At 33.8% G+C, this 22,011-nt stretch overlaps 1 protein-coding gene and 1 long non-coding RNA gene across 9 annotated transcripts; one reads left to right on the plus strand and one right to left on the minus strand.

Annotated features, from left to right (window-relative positions):
• The first annotated feature begins 3,604 nt into the window (after positions 1 to 3,604).
• On the plus strand, positions 3,605 to 18,791 carry LOC137487313 (uncharacterized). Of its 8 annotated transcripts, XM_087262719.1 has the most exons (18): positions 3,605 to 4,461; positions 4,584 to 4,797; positions 6,517 to 6,641; positions 7,026 to 7,114; positions 7,497 to 7,771; positions 8,673 to 8,759; positions 9,322 to 9,396; positions 9,977 to 10,051; positions 10,351 to 10,413; positions 11,682 to 11,756; positions 13,406 to 13,443; positions 13,663 to 13,752; positions 14,123 to 14,200; positions 14,328 to 14,446; positions 15,914 to 15,972; positions 16,157 to 16,324; positions 16,513 to 16,538; positions 17,721 to 18,791. In XM_087262719.1, exons 1-18 carry the CDS (start codon positions 4,399 to 4,401, stop codon positions 17,844 to 17,846), a joined length of 1,845 nt encoding a protein of 614 aa, XP_087118845.1. In that variant the 5' UTR covers positions 3,605 to 4,398; the 3' UTR covers positions 17,847 to 18,791.
• LOC147835570 (uncharacterized) lies at positions 5,902 to 20,217 on the minus strand. Its single transcript, XR_015497826.1, has 3 exons — positions 20,057 to 20,217; positions 14,880 to 14,964; positions 5,902 to 6,727 (listed from the first exon to the last, which is right to left on the minus strand). It is a non-coding gene; the product is annotated as an uncharacterized LOC147835570 (long non-coding RNA).
• Between the last annotated feature and the right edge of the window lie 1,794 nt (positions 20,218 to 22,011).

Below are 22,011 nucleotides of genomic sequence, written 5' to 3' on the forward strand. Positions count from 1 at the left end.
AATTCCTGGGACTGCTGTTATGTGATTGACATGCCGTTTATGGTAGTATAGTCTTCACTATGCAGCTGCGCCGCTAAAGGGATTACGTACCTCAAAAAGCTATCTCTTACTGCAGGTTCTTAAAAGATCCGTTTGGGGATATAGGCTGCTTATGTGCTGACTTTCTATGGAGTCAGATAAGACTCAAAAGAAATTCACGCAAAAGACACGATGTACACATGCGCAGCCAAATGCATGTGTATAAAACCAAATTCACGAGCGTAAAATATTTATTTATATTCACAAAAACAATTCAGTTGCTCCGGCACAGAACGGCAGCTTTTCCGACCATGCGAGGAGCATGTGAGCACCCAATAAAGCCTGTTTACATTCATTAGATATAATGTAAATTAAGTTTTTAGTCAGTGAAATTCAGAGAATTTAATAGTTCTTGCTTGAAGCCTGTGCATCTCTTTCTCCATTCGCCATGCTGGAGATGTACAGACTGCGCAATAGTGATGGGTCGTTCATGAACGATTTGTTCATTTTGAACGAATATTTAATAGTGGAAATCTTCAGGAAGTGATTCGTTCATCCGCGCGTGCGCACATTTGTGCAGTGGTGGTATTGTTCATTTCAAGTCTTTACCACATTTCTAGTCGTTCATCGCAGAAAGGCAGAAACCAATCATATGCGTTTAGAGCCAGAAAAAGAATTGATCCGTTCACCTCTCGAGTCCTCTATCGGGTCTGAGTCACTCGTTCATCACTGGCCAATCATATGCGTTTAGAGCCGTAAAAAGAATTGATCTGCTCACCTCTCGAGTCCTCTATCAGGTCTGAGTCACTCGTTCCTCACGGGCCAATCATACGCGTTTAGAGCTGGAAAAAGATTTGATCCATAAAATGATCAGTAAAATGATCTGAACTTCCCATCACTACTGCGCAAAAAGAGCGCAGAGTAGGTTTCATTGAATACAGCTCTCATCTGATTGGCTGAAAGGTAGGAGTTGCCTGCTTCTGCCAGGACAGTCTCAAACATACACACACGTATCCAGGGGGGAGTTATACGTGAAAGAGGATTTGCACATTCTAATTCAGGATGAACTCGGAAGTTTTAAACATTCAAAACTTTTTGTACACTCTTATACATTTGATAATGGTGTTTTGCATTTATGAAACGTATTTTATGAAAATGTATTTTTACTTTGTGCATGTGAATTGTTTTTGTGAATATAAAAAATCATTTTATGCACGTAAATTTGGTTTTATGCACGGGAATTTAGCTACGCATGTGTACATTGTGTCTTTTGCGTGAATTTCTTTTGAGTCTTATCTGACTCCATAACTTTCTTGTGCGCTCTCAAATAAACACTGCTAAAGTAATTTGCTCTCGCTCAGTGAGAGGATGCAGACTTCAATTCATGGCTTGTGTAATGTGTTTCCTTTTCCTTTCGTGCTTTTGCTCTCCAGAGATCCTCCTGTTCAATTAGTTGTCCCTATTATAATAACATTAGATCTATTTATATAAATCTATAATATAATAGATTAATATTCAACTTAAATCTTATAATAATGTTTGTGACTCTTACTAATCAAACAAAATCATTATAAAAAATATTTCTCAAGATCTACAGTATGTGCAGTGTGGAGATGGACCCAGGAGTGTTGTTAAAAAGTGGTATTAAAGTATTTACCCTGTATACAGTTGCAAAAATAACGATAAGAAGATTAATTAATTTGGTATTAGATTGTGAATATATTTATAACGTATTCATTAAAAGGTAGTACAGATATCAAATAAAACCACCCAGTAGGTGGCGGCAGGACAACACACGAGGAGATAATGCTAACTAATGGAGGACTTAGCATTCAATTAACACATACAATTAATACACAAATACACTTCATTAAACATGTACACTAAATACTATAAAATCACAGGTTATCTGTGTCTGTATATAACCTAATAATACCTTTGTAATTGTATTGTAATGCAATAATATGCACCTTCGTAAAGCTGCTGTGAAACAATAATTATTGCAAAAAGCGATTTATACAAATAAACTTGAATTGAAGAACTGAATTAACAAAATAACTGGCAACATTCCGGCAGAATGTGTATTAAACAAAGTGAAACTTAAGTGGAACTGTAACCATAATATATAATTTACTTGTTTATAATACTATTACAGTACTTATATATTCTATTTAAAAGCTTTGATATATGTTTTGGTCTTTTTGGTCTTTAATTCTACTACAACTTACTTTTTTAATTCTATATTTCGCTTTATTTCAAAGGCAAGTTTTAAACATTCATTTTATTTTTAATTTTATTTCAGTGGCAACATTTCACAATTACATTACAATTGTTAGCATAACTATATTAGCTCTAGTTTTAGTTTAAATAAACAAAGGCACACATCACACTGCCAGAAAACATAAACTGTTTATTCCTCTGTCTGTAAACTCAGTTATTAAAACAGGCTGACTAAAACTGGTCTCTATACATTCAATAATTTTAACAAACTGCTTGATGAAGTGATAGTACTTCAAAAGAATAAATAATGCTAATATATACAAAAATAAAGTTCTCAGCATGTTTCTGAATCTGAGTATTAAAATGTTAATTAATCTCATTTATAATAACTAAGTAATTTGACTATATGATGGGGGGGGGGGGCTTAGTTTATAAAATATATTTATAATATATTTAAAATATATATTTTTGTATGTGTTGAACCTAGGAACCAGGGGGAACAATGCGGTTGCTGTCCAGGCCATGGTACACGGACCAGCTCTATACCCTCACCAGGGTGCTCGAGGGTGGGAGTAACCAGTCCACATGTGTTTTGTGCACTTGGAGAAGGCATTCGACCGTGTCCCTCGTGGCATTCTGTGGAGGGTGCTCTATGTCTATGGGGTCAGAGGCGCTCTGTTAAGGTCCGTCTCATGATCCTTCTATGAACAGAGTAGGACTAGGAGTCTGGTTCGCATTGTCGACAATAAGTCAGACTTGTTTACAGTGCGTGTTGGACTCCAGCAGGGCTGCCCCTTGTCACCAATTATATTCATAAATTTTATGGACAGAATTTCAAGGCGCAGCGGCCTGGAGGGGGTCTGGTTCGGAGACCGCAGGATTTCATCTCTGTTATTCGCAGACAATATTGTTCTGTTGACTTCATTGAACATGAGCCTATTGGATGCTCTGGGGCAGTTTGCTGCCGAGTGTGAAGTGGCTGGGATGAGAAATCAGCACCTCCAAGTGCGGGGCCATGGTTCTCCACCGGAAAAAAGAGGGTTTGTCATCTCCAGGTTGGAGGAAAGTCCTTACCCCAGGTCGAGGAGTTCATGTATCTTGGGGTTTTGTTCACAAGTGAGGGAAGGCTGAAGCATGAGATTGACAGGCAGATTGATGCAGCAGCAGCAGTAATGCAGTCAATGTACTGGTCCATTTTAGTAAAGAAGGAGCTGAGCCGAAAGACAAAGCTCTTGATTTACCGGTCAATCTACATTCCTACTCTCACCTATGGTCATGAGCTTTGGGTCATGACTGAAAGGACAAGATCTCGGATACAAGCAGTCGAAATGAGTTTCCTTCGCAGGGTGGCAGCCGCACCCGTATGGATAGGGTGAGGAGCTCTGACACTCGGGAGGAGCTCGGAGTAGAGTCGCTGCTCCTCCACATCGACAGAAGTCAGCTGAGGTGGCTCAGGCATCTGTTTCGGACGTCTCTTGCACGCCTACCAAGGGAGTTGTTCCAGGCATGTCCCACCGGTAGGAGGTCATAGGGAAGACCCAGGACTATGTCTCTCGGCTGGCCTGGGAATGCTGAAGGATTCCCCCGGAGGAGTTGGAGAGAGTGTCTGACGAGAGGGAAGTCTGGGGTTCTCTCCTAAGACTGTTGCCCCTGTGATCCAGCCCCGGAAAAGAATGAATGAAAATGAATGATTGAATGAATGGATATTTTTATGTATAACTATTATTAAAATAGTTAACAGTATAGGTTTTTATGCTGTTTTATGCAATTATGCTGATCAATTCTTACTCCCTATGATATATGCAAAGGCATCAAATCTTTCAAATGAAAATAGCAATAAATTAATGAGTGAAATAATTCTATAAAAAATGCAAGATATCCAATCATATAATGCTACAAGACACACAATTCTGTCAATAATTATCGACTTGTTTTACCTTAATGTTGCAGAATAATGTGAAGTTCTTAGAAAGTTAAAAGCCTATTTGTTTGCTATTATTAATATTACTATTATTGGTGTTGTTGTTAATGCTTAAACAATACAGAGCTGCTCTTAGACCACTTTTATCCACTTAAGTCAAATACTTGAATTGGCCAAAAGAGGGCATCAAGCGTAATTCGACAGTCTGGTTGAGCAGGACAGTAATCTATATAACACTGATGACTGACAATGAGAAAGTCATTTACCTCTCGTATCTTTTATCAGCAACACGGTATAACAAGGTATTTTTATATCCCTATACTGACATCCATTTGTCTTAAAATACTTCGTTAACTTAAAAGTGTTTTTATTCTCATTTGGAGTTGATCACTGTGCTTTTTCTTGTGATTTTGGTCCATTTCAGATGTCTGCTGTGCGCGCTCTCCTTTTGCTGATATTGGGATTTACAGTGCTGAAGTTCATCTGCTGTTACAGTGATGGAAGTTTATTAAATGACCAGTGTCAAAGTATGGCTATAGATCATGGATCACAAGCATCAGGACAAGATTCAAACCCTTTCACCGTTGTTCCAGATAACGTGACAGTGGATATTTCGAAAGTGGGAATGAGCATCACAGGTAGAATCTTAAGTTTTTTGAATCTTGAAGACTTTTTATCCAAAGCAGCTTAGGGAGCTTAGAGAGTGGGTACAAATAATGAGCAGTAATGAAGGCAAACCATATTTTTTTTTACAAATAACACACAAGCCTCTTCTACTACAAATGAGCACTGACTGTTTAATTTTCCAAAGTAATTTTCCTGCTGTTTTAAAACATTCCCTAAATGTTGAAACTAAAACATTCACAGTAAGTTAATTTCTTTATTTTCACATGTCTTATACACAATTCTCATGGTGCCAATTGATTTAAATTAACTCCCACATATAAACCAAATGTATGCTGATGTGTTATCTTGCCCTATAATTTAGCAAAATTATTTGATTGTAGCTTTATCAGAACAGTTTTTCAGGGGAGGGGAGTCGTTGAGAAGTTCAATACAACACAACAAAATAGTAGTAATTTTAGAAGGGAACACAAATAATACAGTCGAATTTTACTAATAAAGTTTTGTCCTCACAGTCATTATTTTTGGTTAGAGAAGGGTGGGTCAGTCAGTTGGTCAGTCAGAGACTGCAAAGGAGAGCTGGTGAGAGATGGATCTAATTTTTCGCTCAATAATTTGATGCTTCTCATTTACAATAAAAATAAGTAATTAAAAAAAGGTTTACATTTTTATTTAAAATGAATTAAGACAGTGTAGAATAGAAATTGGGGCAGTGCGGTGGCGCAATGGGTAGCGCTGTCACCTCACAGCAAGAAGGTCGCTGGTTCGAGCCTCATCTGGGTCAGTTGGCATTTCTGTGTGGAGTTTGCATGTTCTCCCCGCACTGGCGTTAGTTTCCTCCGGGTGATCTGGTTTTCCCCACAGTCCAAAGACATGTGGTATAGGTCAATTGGTTAAACTACATGAAATTGTCCTTAGTGTATGAGTGTGTGTGTGTATGTGGATGAGAGTGTATCGGTGTTTCCCAGTACTGAGTTGCAGTTAGAAGGGCATCCACTGCGTAAAAAGATATGCTGGATAAGTTTGCGGTTCATTCCACTGTGTCAATTAATAAAGGGACTAAGCCGAAAAGAAAATGAATTAATGAATAGAAATTGATTATACAAAAAATACAGGGGTCATTTCGGAAATAGCACAGTGTTTATTTAGCTAATGCACCGCTAAACAATATGCTAATTGTAGCCATTAAAATAAATGAGTAAATATAGAAATCACTACTTTCTATAGAAATCAATACATTCACGTTTAGAAAGATTTCTACACAAAGTTTTATAAATGAGACCCCTTGTAGACATGCAAGATAGATGAGAATAAATAAATATTTCAGAATAAATTACAGGACAAAAAAGAGGGACATGTTTTCACTATTCAGCTGTCGTTTCTCCATTACTTTAGCCTGTATGTCCATGATGATATATTGCCTTGGCTAAACTTTAGCTATTTGGGTAAATGGTTTGCTAATGAGTCATGGAGGAAGACAAGGTGACAATATTTGCTTTTGGTCTTTTGGATAATTCCTTTGGCTGGGTTCACACAGATCACTGTGTTGTTCGCTCCTCAAGTAAAATTTTAAGCATGCAATATTCTGTCTCAAGCCCCCAAAAATCTCATATTCCGTATTGCTGCTAGTGCTATTCTTTAGTCTACGCTACAAGAAAGGTTTCAATACTTTAATGGTACAAAAAAAGTTGCCTTTTCAAATTTTTCAGCGAAATGTTTAACTTTTTCCACAGTGACGCTCTCAACTTCTTCTGGTACATTTATGGGTTATATGTTGGAGGCTCGAGAGTGTGAGAATTGTCCACCGGCTGGTACTTTTAGTTTGCTTGACTCGGCCAACAGTCTGCTCCTCTGTGGCGTAAGTCCTGCCACACACACATACACACACAAGCAGCGATTGGCGATTTGTGATTTATGAGGACTCTCCATAGACTCTCCTCAGACCTGCGTCAAAAATTGTATGTAAAACCCTGTTAGGTATAATTGTAAACAGTTTTATAATTCGAGACACAGGGTATGTCCTTGTCAACCACCTCAACATTTTAATAGGTCTTACACATGTCATTTTACAAAACCAATATAAACAAGCACACACACACACACACACACACACACACACACACACACACACACACACACTTTTTTACACTCTTTCTTACAGGCTTCTCAGAGCAATTGTTAAATGTCAACAGCTGTAAATTCTAGAAACTAAAGTCAGGTGTTTATCTTATGTATTTATTAGGACAAGGCCGTGACTCATCCTAATAACTTGGATAAATCTTCAGTCCAAGTGACATGGATGTCTCAAGCCACTGGACAGTTTTTCTTCAGGTACATTCTTGTGATGCTTTGAGGAAAACAATACACACTTTGTGCACAGGTTGACCAAAGCTTTTTAAATAAATTAAGCAAATAAAATTAATATTGTATTTTATAAAATGTTTTGCATTATGTGGAGATTAGTGATTGGTCGAAACATAGAAACCCACCTGGCTGCTGGCATTTTGGAAGTAGATTGTCAGAGCAACACAAAAGAAAATGCAGAAGTATAAATGCACGGCTATGTGTAAAGCATGCGCCATGAGTTATGGCGATCACTAGACCCAGAACTAGAAATCAGCCTTAAGACAAAATAAAAGGGAAACAATTATTCATGGCTTTGTTGCAGTTTATACTGCTGGTTTGTAAATCTGTTTTCTGGTTTTCTTTTCAGAGCTGCATTCATTAAAAATTACAGTTTATTTTGGACAAAAAAAGCAATCATGCTCTTGACAACAACAACATCGCAGACGACAATGTCGCCGCCGACAACAACACAGACAACGACACAAACAACGCAGAGAACGACACAAACAACGCAGAGAACGACACAAACAAAAATGCCCACAACTACGCAAACAACAACAAAGACACCTACGATGCTGCAGATGATGACTACAGCCACTACAACAACTAACACCACTGTAACAACTAGGCGTACAACATTGGGTAATAAAAACTTTCATACTACTTATAGCAGCAAAAGTATCAAAACCCTCAAACAGTGACCAAATAAATATATTAAATGGGCAGTTCCCCCAAAAATGAAAATTCTGTCATTTAGTAATTACTAACCCTCCACTAACAACTGTTTTAGTTTATTTCTTCAGTTGAACACAAAATAATACATGTTGAAAAATGATGGAAATCAGTAGCCTTTGAATTCAATAATATACTGCATTTTATTACAATGTATGTCAATGGGTACTTGCTTCCAGAATTCTTCCAAATATCTTCTTTTGTGTCCAATACGAAAATCTCAATGGCTTGAAACCACTTGAAGGTGCTACATTTATTAATAATTTTTTTTTTTTTTGAGTGAAGTATAACTTGAATCAGTAGCATTTCTGTATAATTTTTAATGTTTTATTGTGTTTGGAAATCACTCACTTTCTCCTGCGATCTCCTAATCAAACACACACGAACTTCAGTTCAAATGGAAAAAGTGTCTGTTGCCAGTACTACTTGTTTTGCAATTCAAAATTTACATGAGATTCTCAACTGTGAAATGTGTGATTAATGAAAACCTGATAAACGTCTTCTATACATCATCTTAACATGTCTTGACATGTGGCTGCCATATTATAAGAGGAATAAATCACAATGGAAAATTTTATAAAATTAAATTACGCAAACACAATGTAGTGATATGGCCACAACTCAGAGCACTTTGATTTTAATATACATTGGGAAAAATAAAATCCAATATAGGAAAACTGATATCTTTACCTGATATTCAGAGATACTGATGTTATGTTGATGTAGATTGCTGAAGAGAAAATAATTACCTATAAATACGCATAAATGAAAGCAATAATACTTTTAATAATGTTCTCGTCATGTCTCATAGACACATCCACTGCACCACCAACCTCTGCAGTCAGCAGTACACAAACAGGTCTAACTGTATTCACAACACCAAACCTACAGGCTACAGGTAAATATTGTCTTCATAAACAAAATCAAATGTTATAATTAGATTTATTCAAGTAAGTAAATATATTAACTAGAACAATCAAATATAACCACAGTTTAGTGACTGATCGTGTTACAATAGAGTAAAAAATATAAACGCTTTTGATTTCACCACTGCCGAATAACCTTATTTTTTAATGTAGTCCTGTAAACAGGGTTCGGTTGAATTTGCTGGGTCAAAAAATTATGTGTAATGTGTAAACCTATAAATCAGGTTCTTTTAATAAGTAGATTTTTTTGCCAGTTTTCAGCATACTGACGTGCATGTAAACAGTGTAATAAAGCACACTCAAGGTGGAGATATGACATGAAAAATAGCACATAAAAATATACACTGTCAAAAAAATAATAATTCCAGGCCTAGGCAAACTAATATTTTTGGCTGTTATTCAACTGATGTTATATGCTGATGTAGATTTTTTACATATTTTCTGCATATTGCTGTGATGTTAGTGCATAATAACTTTATAGGATGGCAATTATATTAATTAAATATAAATTATATGAATTCTGTGTTTCTACAGTCAATACTACACAAACAGATCCAACTACAAACACAACAGTAATTACAACATCAGACATACAATCACAGACTACAGGTAAATAACATCATATACAGACAGAATTATTAACCCTTTATGAAATGTTTATTCTTTTTCAAATATATTTTACAATTAATGTTTGAAAGCAAAGAAACTTTTCAAGTATTTTTCATAATAGTTTTCTTTTGGAGAAAGTCTCATTTACTTAAATTTGGCTGCACTAAAAGTAGTTTCAAAGTAAATAAAATGAATAACAACAATAATTTTAAGATAAAAAAAAAGATTAAAGTAAATCTAACAGGAAGTAAAACATTACCAGAATTTTGTGTGTGTGTGTGTACAATGGAACAATATAATGGAATGATAACATTATAAAATTAACATAATTAACGGAATTGAAAAATAATGCACATTCGAGGTGGTGATATGGCCACCCTGAAAGCAAATAAAAATACTGTCAAAAAATTAATATCCAGCGTAGGCAGATAATATCTTTAACTATTATTCAAACATACTGATGGTATGTTGATGTAGATTTTTTTTTAACCTATACTGCATATTAGTGTGATGTCAGAGCATAAAAGCTTTTTGGACCAACAATAAAACAACAATTCTGTTTCTGTGTTTCTGTTTCTAGTCAATACTACACAAACAGATCCAACAACAAACACAACAGTAATTACAACATCAAACACACGATCACAGACTACAGGTAAATAACATCATTATATATGTAAACTGTTGAAGCCAAAATTATTTAAGCCTCCTGTGAAATATTTATTCTTTTTCAAATATTTGTCAAGCACTAATGGAGCAAGGAAGATTTCACAGTATTTCTACCAACATTTTTTTTCTGAAGAAAGTCTTATTTGTTTTATTTCGGTTGGAATAAACACAGCCTTTTTATTTGACCGTTTTAAGGTCAATATTATTAGCCAATTTAAGCTTTTTTCAATACAAGCATTAATGCTGAGTGTATTTTCTGTTTCTATATGTCTACTGTTTCTGCAGTCAATACTACACAAACAAAACCAACAACAAACACAAAATCAACAACAAACACACAGACTACAGGTAAATAACATACAGACAAAATGATTAGCCCCCCGTAAAATTTAGTATGTATTTGTAAGTACAGTATGTGTGTGTGTGTGTGTGTGTGTGTGTGTGTGTGTGTGTGTGTGTGTGTGTGTGTGTGTGTGTGTGTGAGTACAGTTTTTCTTTGTTAAATATTTCCTAAATGATGTTTAACAGAGCAAGGAACTTTTCACATTACTAGTAGACAAGTCTTTTTATTAAATTTTTCAGAAAAACTTTTTTAACAGAGCAACTAAAACATATACAAGAACAAAGTACAGGAAAAAGGGGGAAAAGAAAATACAAGGTGAAAAAAGGTTAATAAATAAATAGTAAAATTAATAGATTTAAGGGTGAGCAGGAGGGCGGGCTTACAATTCAAGAATTTGGAATAAATCTTTTCTCGAAATATGACAGGGATGGTCTCCAAACTTTGAAGAATCTATTATTTGAGCCGTGGGTGCTATATTTGAGTTTTTCTAGCTTTAGATATGCCATGACATTTTCTACTCATTTAGTATGTGTTGGTGTTTTAGTTGACTTCCACTGCAAAAGTATAAGCCTTTGGGCCAACAAAGAAGAGAAAGCTAGTGCATTTGACCGGCTGGTAGTGCAAGGTCTCCAGGTGTCACCTCAAATATTACTATTACTGGATCTGGTTGTATCTGCTTTTCACATGTATAAGAAAAAGTCTCAAACACGGTTGTACACGTTAAATTGTAATAAACTGTGTTTGATGCAAATAGATGTTGAATAAATTTCTTCCCACTGTTTCTTTAAAAAAATCTAAAGACGGTGCGGCTGCACTTTGAATCAGACTGTACACTTTAAGCTGCATACTAGTGTCTTAAAATTTTCTAGTCAAATATTATTTACTGTCATCATGGCAAAAATAAAATAAATCAGTTATTAGAAATGAGCTATTAAAACTAAAATGTTTAGAAATGTGTTGGAAAAATCTGCTCTCTGTTAAACAGAAGTAAGGGGAAAAAATAAACAGGGGGGCTAATAATTCGGGGGGGGTTAATAATTATGACTTCAACTGTACATATATAATTTAAAGTCAAAAAAGTAAAAGCCAACACAACAGTTATCCAGCCTAGGCAAACTAATATCTTTGGCTGTTATTCAAACATACTGATGTTATGCTGATGTAGATTTTTACATATTTTCTGCATATTGCTGTGATGTTAGAGCATAAAAACTTTATAGGATGGCAATTATATGAATTAAATATAAATTATATGAATTCTGTGTTTCTACAGTCAATACTACACAAACAGATCCAACTACAAACACAACAGTAATTACAACATCAAACACACAATCACAGACTACAGGTAAATAACATCATATAAAGACAAAATGATTTCACTAGTGTGAAATTTAGTATGTATTTGTATGCATCTGTATGTATGTATGTATGTATGTATTTATGTATGTATGTATGTATGTATGTATGTATGTATAAGTCAAAAAAGTAAAAGCCAGTGAAACAGTAAAATATTAGAATAATTGTGGCACTAGCGTTTTATCTCTGTTTATCACAACAGTGGTGAGGATCCACGTGCAGTTTATTTAAGAGAATCGTCAGGCAGACAACGATTAAAACAGATGCAAACTGGAGCATATAGGTAATCCAAAAACACAGTCAGAATAACAGGAGAAGATCAGACAGAGAAGATCAGACAGAAGATCAAAACAACAAGAACAATAAACACGTGGTCAAAACCACAGAATACAAGACAAGAAAATGGCTTAGTAATGCTCACTGGGGAAAACGACACTCAGCCCAGTGTGTGTGAAAGTTAAGTGTAATAATTATAGTCCCAGTAATCAGTCCTCATGAGCTTTAACTGTGTGTTTGCAATCAGCTGTGATCTGGAACTGGTGTGGGTGAGGTGCATGATGGGAAATGTAGTCCAGTACAGTTGCAGATGTGTAGTAGTGTGAATAATTTAGTGAGTAGCTGCATCCTAGATGGCACACTATGCACTTTTGAACTATATACTTATGCACTTACACACTTAACAGCATAGTATATGTATGTAGTGTCCCAAAGGGAGCACTAATGTTTTTTTTTTTACTAAGCGGAACTTCAATTTATATTTTGTTTTGTTTTTGTTGTTTCCCATGTGATGTTTGACGGTTGTAAAAATCTGTGAAATAAATGACCAAACTACCAAACAATACCTGCCATGAGTATAACCGCATTCACCATCTGGAGGCGCTATAATAACTCTCATAAGAGAATATTGCTTTAACAACCAAAAACAAATAAAGTAATTCAACGCCTGGAAGTTACACCCCTTCCGCTACGTCAGCAAAACTGCATTCATTTAGTGCGGGAAGTGTCCATCATTCAACACTTTGTGCATCATCCAGATAATTAAAGTGTGCTTATTAGTTTTCAGTGTGAACGCACTACACTATTTATACTACAAAATAGTGCAGTGTTTCCTAGCGGTCTGTAAATGCACCCTCTTTCTAAATGTGTGTGCGTGTATACATGCATGCATATATATATGTATATATATGTGTATATATGTATATGTATATATATATATGTATATATATACATATATATATATGTATGTGTATATATATATATATATATATATATATATATATATATATATATATATATATATATATTGTTTTTTTTTTTATGCATGTATGCACACACACTCCTGACTATCAGGAATATAAATATTTTCCAGTTACTTTTTCTTAATTTCCCCAACTGCTTGAAAGGCAGCTCTCAGATTTCACGTAAATATCTTAATCTGTGATTTGAAGAAGAAAAAAAGGTTTCAATAGTTTGGAATGACATGAGGATGAGTAATTGATAAAATAATTTTCATTTTTGTGTGAACTAACCTTTTAAGGTTTCATGGAGGTTAAATGTTCTCTGTGGAACCACAGTTTAAAAAAGATTGATGGATAGATTCAACAAAAACACCTGTCATCTGTTTTCATTTACATGTAGTGATGCCATCATACCGGTTGCAGTGTGTGCGGTATATGGTATGTAGACTATAAATATATATTACAGTTCATATGCTAAAGAATGCTGCATAATAATACTACAGACATTCTTACACTTTTTTACCCTATAAATGTCCATGTTGTGGTTATCAAAACATGTATATTTGAGAACGATTTGAGTTTTTTTTTTTTTTTGCTTTTTTTTTGCTTTGTGTGCATATTTGAACATGTCTGCGTCTGTCTGTCTGTTCACACCAGAGAAGTGGTGTGGCACTGTTGTTATTAAGCAGACTTTGTTTTCTTGGAGGCTCTTCTCTCCTCATGATCATCAAGCCAGTTTCAAAGATGGTAAGTGTGTCAAATAACACATACACAATGACGTGATTTAACATGATTCCTTCAGCTTAAAGAAATGGTTCACCCAGAACTGAAAATATATTTACACTATTTACTTACCCTCATGTGCTTCTAAACCTTTGTAAGTTTTTATTTTTTCTAATCCATAGTAGAAAAAAAACAAACACTATGGAAGTTAATGTTCACCAGTTTTCAGACGTCTTTTGTGTTCAACAGAAAAAAGAAACTCAAACTGGTTTGTGACAAGTGAAGAGTGAGTAAATGATGACAGAAATTTTCAGTTTTGGGTGAACTATCCCTTTATAATTCATTGAATTCATAATGTAAATAACAAATATATACATTGTGTGTCTCCTCACAGCCCACCCAGATTGCATCCATCATTGAACTAATATCCAAAATTATCACTACTATCCTTGTACTAATAAAAGCAGTTCATGTAAGAATTTTTTCGAGTACATTACAGTTTAAGAACTTTCTTCAAACTGAATTTGTGGTTAAGATATGAAGCAACATTTGACATCTAATTTAGTTCTCCTTGTTGTGTCTGTTAATGTTTGTGGCAGTATGACTGTGAGAATGCTGGTTTGCAGTTTGTGTTTGCTGCTTTGATAGTGACTGCAATGATTACAAGCCTGATGCACACCATCACTGTCTTCCTTCACCGCGGACTAAGCCATGAATTGTGAGTGTTAAATTAACATATCAGCACCAATATAATTTGACCAACTAGAAATGATAACAAACTATTTTCCAAACAAGTTTTTGTCTGGTATGGTCAGAAAAAAAAGAGAGACTCAGTCTCAATTCATCATTAGCTGAAACGTTTTTGTACTGGGTTTTTACTGGTCTGGCTCTTTGACTAATAAGGCCACTACTAAACAGGACAAATTAACATGAGACCAAAACCCCATATAATTACAGATGAGAGTGGATTGTCCTGTAAGTACTGACAGTGTTTAAACGAAAGAACAACTTTTTGAAAAGAAGATTCCTTTAAGTATAATGATTCTTCTTATCTAAAAACAAACATTATTCTATAAAATAGACAGAATAATTACATACCTATTTGAGAAATAGACTGTGTTGCTATTGGTATAAAGTGTCATGAAACTTACCCTATGAAGTCTACCTCAGAATTTTTTCCAAAAATGCTCCGAGATGGGCGTGAAATGCTTCGAGCGGAAGGAGCAGTGGGCGTGGCTGGCAGAGCAGGGGAAAAAGAGGGGAGCAAACAACTGTCAGTTGGCTCACAAAATCAGACTGAAAATAAAATCAGACACTGAATGTGAGGAAAGTTATATAGTTTACAAAATTAAAATGCAAAATAAATAAACAGTAAGTGATTTAATGCCCTGCTACAAATACAATGTGTTATTCGTAATTTCATATAATATATACACGGTGACCTTTGAAATAAATACTAAGCCAAAGGAAAATAAATGAATGAATGCATATACACATAACCACAATTTGTTATATTATTATAAAGCTAATCATGTTAATATAAACACTCTAAATGAGGAGGACTTCTCCACTCCGAATCCCTGGATCTGAATGCAGACACAGTGGATAGCAGTACAACAGGTTTCTTGCCATCTATTTCATCCTTTAACCCTGCTGGTAATCTATGATTTTAAACATGGGCAAACACAGCAGCACAGAGGCAATGTGTCTTAATTGTAAAAAACTCAACTGACAAAAGACAAAGTCAACCATTCTCCAATTATCATACAGTTCTCCTGACAAAAATGCTTGCTGCAAATCAACAGCTTTGCTGTAATAATGAGAAACTGACGTGTCATCACTCCACTAGCAGATGAGCGCTACATCACCGCCCCCAAAAAATCTTAGATGAAATTAGCTGACAAAAGCTCAAAATTATTCAGGTTTCTCCACAATTAAAGCTGACAGGTGCTAATGTTGTCTTAATTGATGCAAAGCACACATAAATCTGTTAAAACCTCCAAAAAGTATGCAGGGTTTCTTGACCCTTTAACATTGTAGCTACAAGTATGTGAGTCATATCAAATGATGAAAAAATGTCTGGAAGTGGACAAAGTAGACAAGCAAGGCTTCAGACTCTGTTTAAACCTTAATTGAATTGATATAAATATAATATATCTTACAGATAATATATATTATCTTACAGAAAAACGTGTTGGATTGGTTCTCTCATAATAGTTGATCTACTGAATACACTCATTACATGTAAGTTTTTTCCCCACATCCTGCAATATTAAATGACCTTTTTTTATTTGTATAAATATCAATAAGTAACCAAATTTTCTCTAATTGGCATTGATGTTACTCATCCAAAGCTCTTTAAAGCTCAGATAAAGCTGATAAAATCTTTTGTTTGTTACTAATCTTCTTTTTTCTATTTATACTGTAGCCATCTCAATATTTTATGGCTTATGGTGGTTTCAAGGGCGCTGGATGCTAATAGTAATGACAGTTTATGTTACGTTGGAGTTCATCCTTTACCTTGGAGCAGCTGTTTTTAAACGGATGGAAAAATACAAGAAGTACTTTATTAAAAGAAATACTAAGAGAGTGGAACGTACGTATATTTGGTACTAACATGCTAGAGACTACTTTGTACAAATCTTTAGACAGTTTTAAAGATTTTTATCGGTCACTGTACTTTCTTGATCTGCACTTTAAAAATAAGATTCATTAAACTCAACCCTACATTACATATATTTACTCATGACCACTGTCTCATCATATTGTATTTGCATTTTACAGAAAATTGTACTGTTCTGGAAAACAAGGTATGTGAAATTTACATAGTTTTTCCACATAAAGTAATTTGTAAAACATTACACCTGTTTCCACTGAACCATATGTGTCAACCTGATCTAGCTTGTATTACCTTATATATACATCTCTGTACATGTTAAGGATAGTATAATATTCACTCTTTTTTTAATATATTTTAGTGTGCATTTGAATAATACATTTAAAATAAGTTGGTGCAAACTAAGCCCACTAACCTGTATAGAAGTGTCTAGAAAGATATCTAGTCAAATATTATTTACTGCCATCATCAGTATTTTTTATTCAAAAAATAAAATAAATCAGATATTAGACATGAGTTATTAAAACTATTATGTTTAGAAATGTGTTTAAAAAAATCTGCTCTCTGTTATACAGAAATTGGGGGAAAAACAGAGAGGTCAATAATTGAGGGGGCTAATAATTCTGACTTCAAATGCACATTGGGGTGTATCAATATTTGCACAGTTCAGATTTACTACACTTTCGTTATGTTCAGGATGAAAACATTTACTAAATTAAATTGCTGTAAAAAGCCACATCAAATAAATATATATTTTTTTAATCTATTAATCAAATTCAGTACTGATCAAAACTGTTCAAAATCTAAATATTTTTAAAATCTACAGAACTTTAGCTCTTTAATTGTCAAGTTCATAAATGATTTCACTGATTTGATAATTTAGTAGTTTTGACTGGGGTTTATTAATGCAAACAAAATTTAAGTAGTGAAATGTACAGTCCGCCATCCCCTGTCTGAGTACTATAAATGGATATAAACGTCCAGTTAAAAAACTCCTTAAGTCAACGCTACCATTTTTAGAGACAGTAAAATGTCTAAAAAAATATACAAACAAAACAGATTTAATAGATTGGGTGCAGGTGATACTGTATGTTGACGTCATATGAAGCAATTTTTTTTTTGGTCTGTGCAAAAACCTAAAATGAAACAGCTCACACTTCAAAATGTTGTAAATACCCTCAGTACCCAATTCTGCTGTGGATTACAGGTAATTATATTATATGTAATGTTTCATTTTGTGCACAGACAAGTAATTTTCCTTCCTTGTCAGCATCCACATACAGTATATCGTTTTGATTTAACTGTAAGTCTATATATAGTCATTTATCGCTATAAAATGCCACAGCTTAAATCAGTTTTCTTTTTTTATTTGCAGAAACCCCCATGGTTCTTGATGTTTGTCATTTGTTTAGTGTTTTATGTAATGTTTACAGTTGCACTTATTGTCGGAGTGTCTTTGCTTTGCTTTCAAGCTGGGTCTTCGTGTATGTTGCTCAATTAGTCTGTATACATATATTTGCATGTAACTTCATAAGGACCTGCCTGCTTTGAAACGATTTTTTTTCCCTAGCACATGAACCAATTTCTTGCACTATTTTCTTTTGTATACATGTGTCTATTAAACTTTGTGTGGATATGTATAATGTACTTTCTGCAATCTGAGTGGAGGATACTAAAAAAGCCATTCTGAAAGGAAAAAAAAACCTTACAAAATATGATGATGTTTTTAAATGTTGCTCCCCAAAGTTCAGATAATGTCTTATCATTTATGTTACCATGTCTGTTTCACTTTACGTTTTATTTATTCATGTCACACCCCGTCACGTTAGTTCTCCTGCATTCTTTATTAGTTGTCCCCTTATCAATTTTAGTTAATTGTTTCTTTGTGTGTTTATACCCTGTTCTGTTAGCCCTTTGCAATCAGTAATTTTCTCTGTTAGCCTTGTGATGTCTGTGTGTGCCCAGGTTTGGTTTTTATCCTTTAGCTTGCTTTTGTTTATGTTTTTTCACTACTTTGTAATTCCTGTTTACCTGCACTTCTCTATAAACACACTGAACTGAATTTGAATCCTCATTTTATCATTTCCCATCACTGACGTAACAATTCACTTTGCTGCTTTACTGTCCTCTGTAAAATGGACAATTTATAACCTTTTGAAATGAGAATTGAGCCACTCTGGATACTTTTACTTCTAAGTGTCCTAAGTATGTAAAAACTTCTAAAGTTTTTGTTGTTGTTATTGTTTGTTATGTTATTGTTTATGCACTTGAGGTTTAAAATGTTTTCATATTTAATCACAAAGTAAATTTGTCACCTATATGAGAGTATAATTGTTGTTGTTTTGAGAATGTAAGCATAGCGGCCTACAAACTCTGCGAGTGTTGAAGCTGGCTTCTGCTGATAAAACTACAAACTATCTTCAGTAAATTTTATTCTTTAATTAAATTTCTGACTCCGGCTCTTCTTCATCTGACAGATTGGTCATTTATGGAATAAAATGGTCAGTTCCCTAGCAACAACTAAACCACAAAACAAACAAACAACAAAGGACATTTTGCATTACACTTCCTCATGTGTCAGTCCATAAGCACAACAATGATATTTGAGGAAAAAACTGTTCTCTATTTACTTCCTGTTTTGTCTATCAAAAGTTCACTTTTCTGCTCACTTTGTGACTGCCTGAATACTTTTGGGCATTGAAAATAAAATAATTTGCATCAAGTTCCAGGTTTTTTAATTAGCAGTTGATAGCTCAGCTTTGCAAACAGGATCCACCAGCCTGATCTCACGAGGAAACTTATACAATTTGGCAGTTTAGAGGGCTAATTCATATGAAATCGTATGAGTTCAGTCGCCATTGGGGGATATACAAGTTGTATTCAATTGTACGAATGAGATCGCATAAATTCATTTGAATTAGCCACTAAATCAAAAAGGTATGATTTGCCGTGAGATTGTGTTGGATCCTTCATATATTTTCAGTTGGGTTAAATCTGAACTGAAATGCTGCATGTCATTGTATTCATACGCCTAGTCATTAATCATGATCCCCACTCCATCAAGCTTTAAGTGAATAAGTCAACTCCATGACTTTTTAGCTGATTTTACACTCTCTGGGTAAATTATTTGTACAATTATGAAATTGAAAATATTCATCAATGTCTGTACTTATCTGAGGGTCCAAATCTAAATTGTCTTTTGTATCTAAAGAGTAAAGGTAAGATTTCAACTCTAGAGACATATCTGGATAGACTAGAGAGTCTGATATTACCCAAAAATCTATTCTAGATCTAGAAGAACTTGAAGTATTAGACCAAATAAATTGTAACGTTTTTTTTTTTTTTTTCAAAGTGGAGACCAAACCACATGACCTGATGACAGTCTACAGTATGTCTTTTTGTGGCATCCATAAATATTAGGCTACATAAAATATATAATAAAAAATAAAATAAAAAATGGAAATGGCCTTCAGCATCAGATATTGCCTTAATAATCTTACACTTGAACTTGAGCTTTAAACATCTGCTGAAAAAGTTGAACCAGATGAAGAAAATAACTTTTCAGCTCACAGCGATTTTTTACTAATATGATTTCGCTATTTAGAGTTTGCAAATAATACTTTATGAAATTAAAATTTTAAAAAATATATATATATGAAATTATATTATTAAGGGGAAAGTCTGAATGTGCGAATATATAATCAACTTTACCTCTATATCTGGAAACACTAACACCATGACACCAGAACTGTAACACCAGTTAAATTAGCGATAGTTATGACTTAAACCAAAACTTTAAAACAACAATATTGGGATCTTTAGAAAAAAATATATATAATTAGATAATTATTTAGTTAAAAAAAATGAAAAGTGGAACGAAAGATAGACTCACTGTATATACTGATGAAGAGAAAATGTACTTCAGGTGTGTAATGAGCGCAAAGGATTGTGGGGCGGGGGGGGGTAGTGTTCAGGTGTGGCTGGAGATAATAATGGGTGGAGCGCCCTCTAGTGAGTCTCTGATAGAAAGTTTTTTTGTGCATCATTAATTTATTAATACAGCAAAATCAGGCAACAAACTAAAATTTTAAAGACAGTTTAAATTCAAACAAAAAAACACAAAAAAAAAAAACAAAAAAAAATGAAGACTTTCACAAGAAGCCAAAAAAAAAAAAAGATTCATAATAGCTAACAATAGACAGAGCTTTTACATTTTTTACAGCTTTGAGAGACTTCATTAACAGAATACGTTCATTGAGAAAAACCTTGTATAAAGGAGGGGATTTTGAAAGTCTACATTTGTGGATAAAGAATTTACCATTTAACAAAAGTAAATTTTTATCACCATTATTAAAATAACAAATAATTTATTTTGCATTCAAAGTTGTCAACAAATTATTTTTAGCAAAATTTAACAAAAAAAGTCTTTCTAAAATAATCGCATACTCTGACAATCAACAAATAAGTGACATAAATTCACAGTTTTTACAAAATGAACATATATATTTCTCAATATCTGAAAATTTGTAAAGTAACACATTGGTTGGGTATATGTTATTTAAAATCTTTAAATGTATTTCTCTCACTTTATTTGAAATGCAAAATGTGTATGGTAGCAGTCTTGCTTTTCTCAAACTAGTCTCCTATATATAAAGAATTCCAATAAAATTTCCCTCTTGGAATAACTCTATATCATCATTAAATCCTTGCCTTATGTCTTTGTTTGAACATTTTTGTCAAATTTATGTTTACCATTTAACAGGAAATAACATTCTTTATTTTCCTTCTTATAATAGGTCAAATGACTGCACATTAAATTAATTAGTCCCAAGGGAATAGCTTTGATCACTGTCGAAAACTCTTTACATTTACCAGGAAATTTGAATTTTGATAAAAATGATTTATATGAATAGATCCTTAAAGATGAATCAAACAAATCACTTTCATATAGCAACCCATGTTTCAACCAAATATAAACTCTTTCCTTTAACAGTAATCAATTCGTTATTCCAAATTTTCATTCTGTTTGGGTAAATGAAGTAGCTGCTGCTGGGTATTTTGAAAATGACGTAGCGCTATCTGTCTTCATTTGTTATTTACAATAAATTTGCTAATTTTTCAAACAAACTGCTTTCAAACTAATTTTGGGTAGAAAAATGATCTGAATTATTTTTGGAATAAGGCAATAGTAAAATGTGATACATGTGTGACTGTTGTGCAAAAAGAAAAGTAAATTTAAACTATTAACATACAGTACAGAACACTATTTAAGGGCTGTTCCTAAACACAACACATGTTTATTGAGTTTCAAGTAGGTTTGAATGTTGATACTTGAATGAGCTATGATTGAATGAGAATGTTGAATGTTTTTTCCATATTTTTCCAGGGATGTTCATTTTGACGCAGTGAGCCCTGATTATTTTCTTTAATGTACAGCTTTTATACCATTAAGCACTGACAACCAGTTTGTATTCACAGAACAAATGTCAATTATTTCATGCTTTAAAAGATTGCAAATAACACTATTATGGCTAAAATTATTGTGTTTTGAATTCTGGTTCTCTCGTGTTGTTGTGCTGATGATGAACACAAACTCAAACATCTGACATTTTGCAAGTTTTAATCAATTCTCATAAATCTAAATGGTAAATAGTGTAAACACTTAA

This window comes from Danio rerio, chromosome 8 (assembly GCF_052040795.2).
Source record: "Danio rerio strain M-AB ecotype USA chromosome 8, GRCz13ab, whole genome shotgun sequence".
NCBI lineage: Eukaryota > Metazoa > Chordata > Actinopteri > Cypriniformes > Danionidae > Danio > Danio rerio.

Bases quoted from the DNA above. Each gene is read 5' to 3' on its own strand.
- LOC137487313 (XM_087262719.1), top strand. From the start codon at position 4,399: ATGACTGACAATGAGAAAGTCATTTACCTCTCGTATCTTTTATCAGCA. The intron at 7,115-7,496 runs GTACATTCTTGT...TTTTCTTTTCAG, and splicing joins ACTGGACAGTTTTTCTTCAG to AGCTGCATTCATTAAAAATT. The intron at 14,201-14,327 runs GTAAGAATTTTT...TGTTTGTGGCAG, and splicing joins TACTAATAAAAGCAGTTCAT to TATGACTGTGAGAATGCTGG.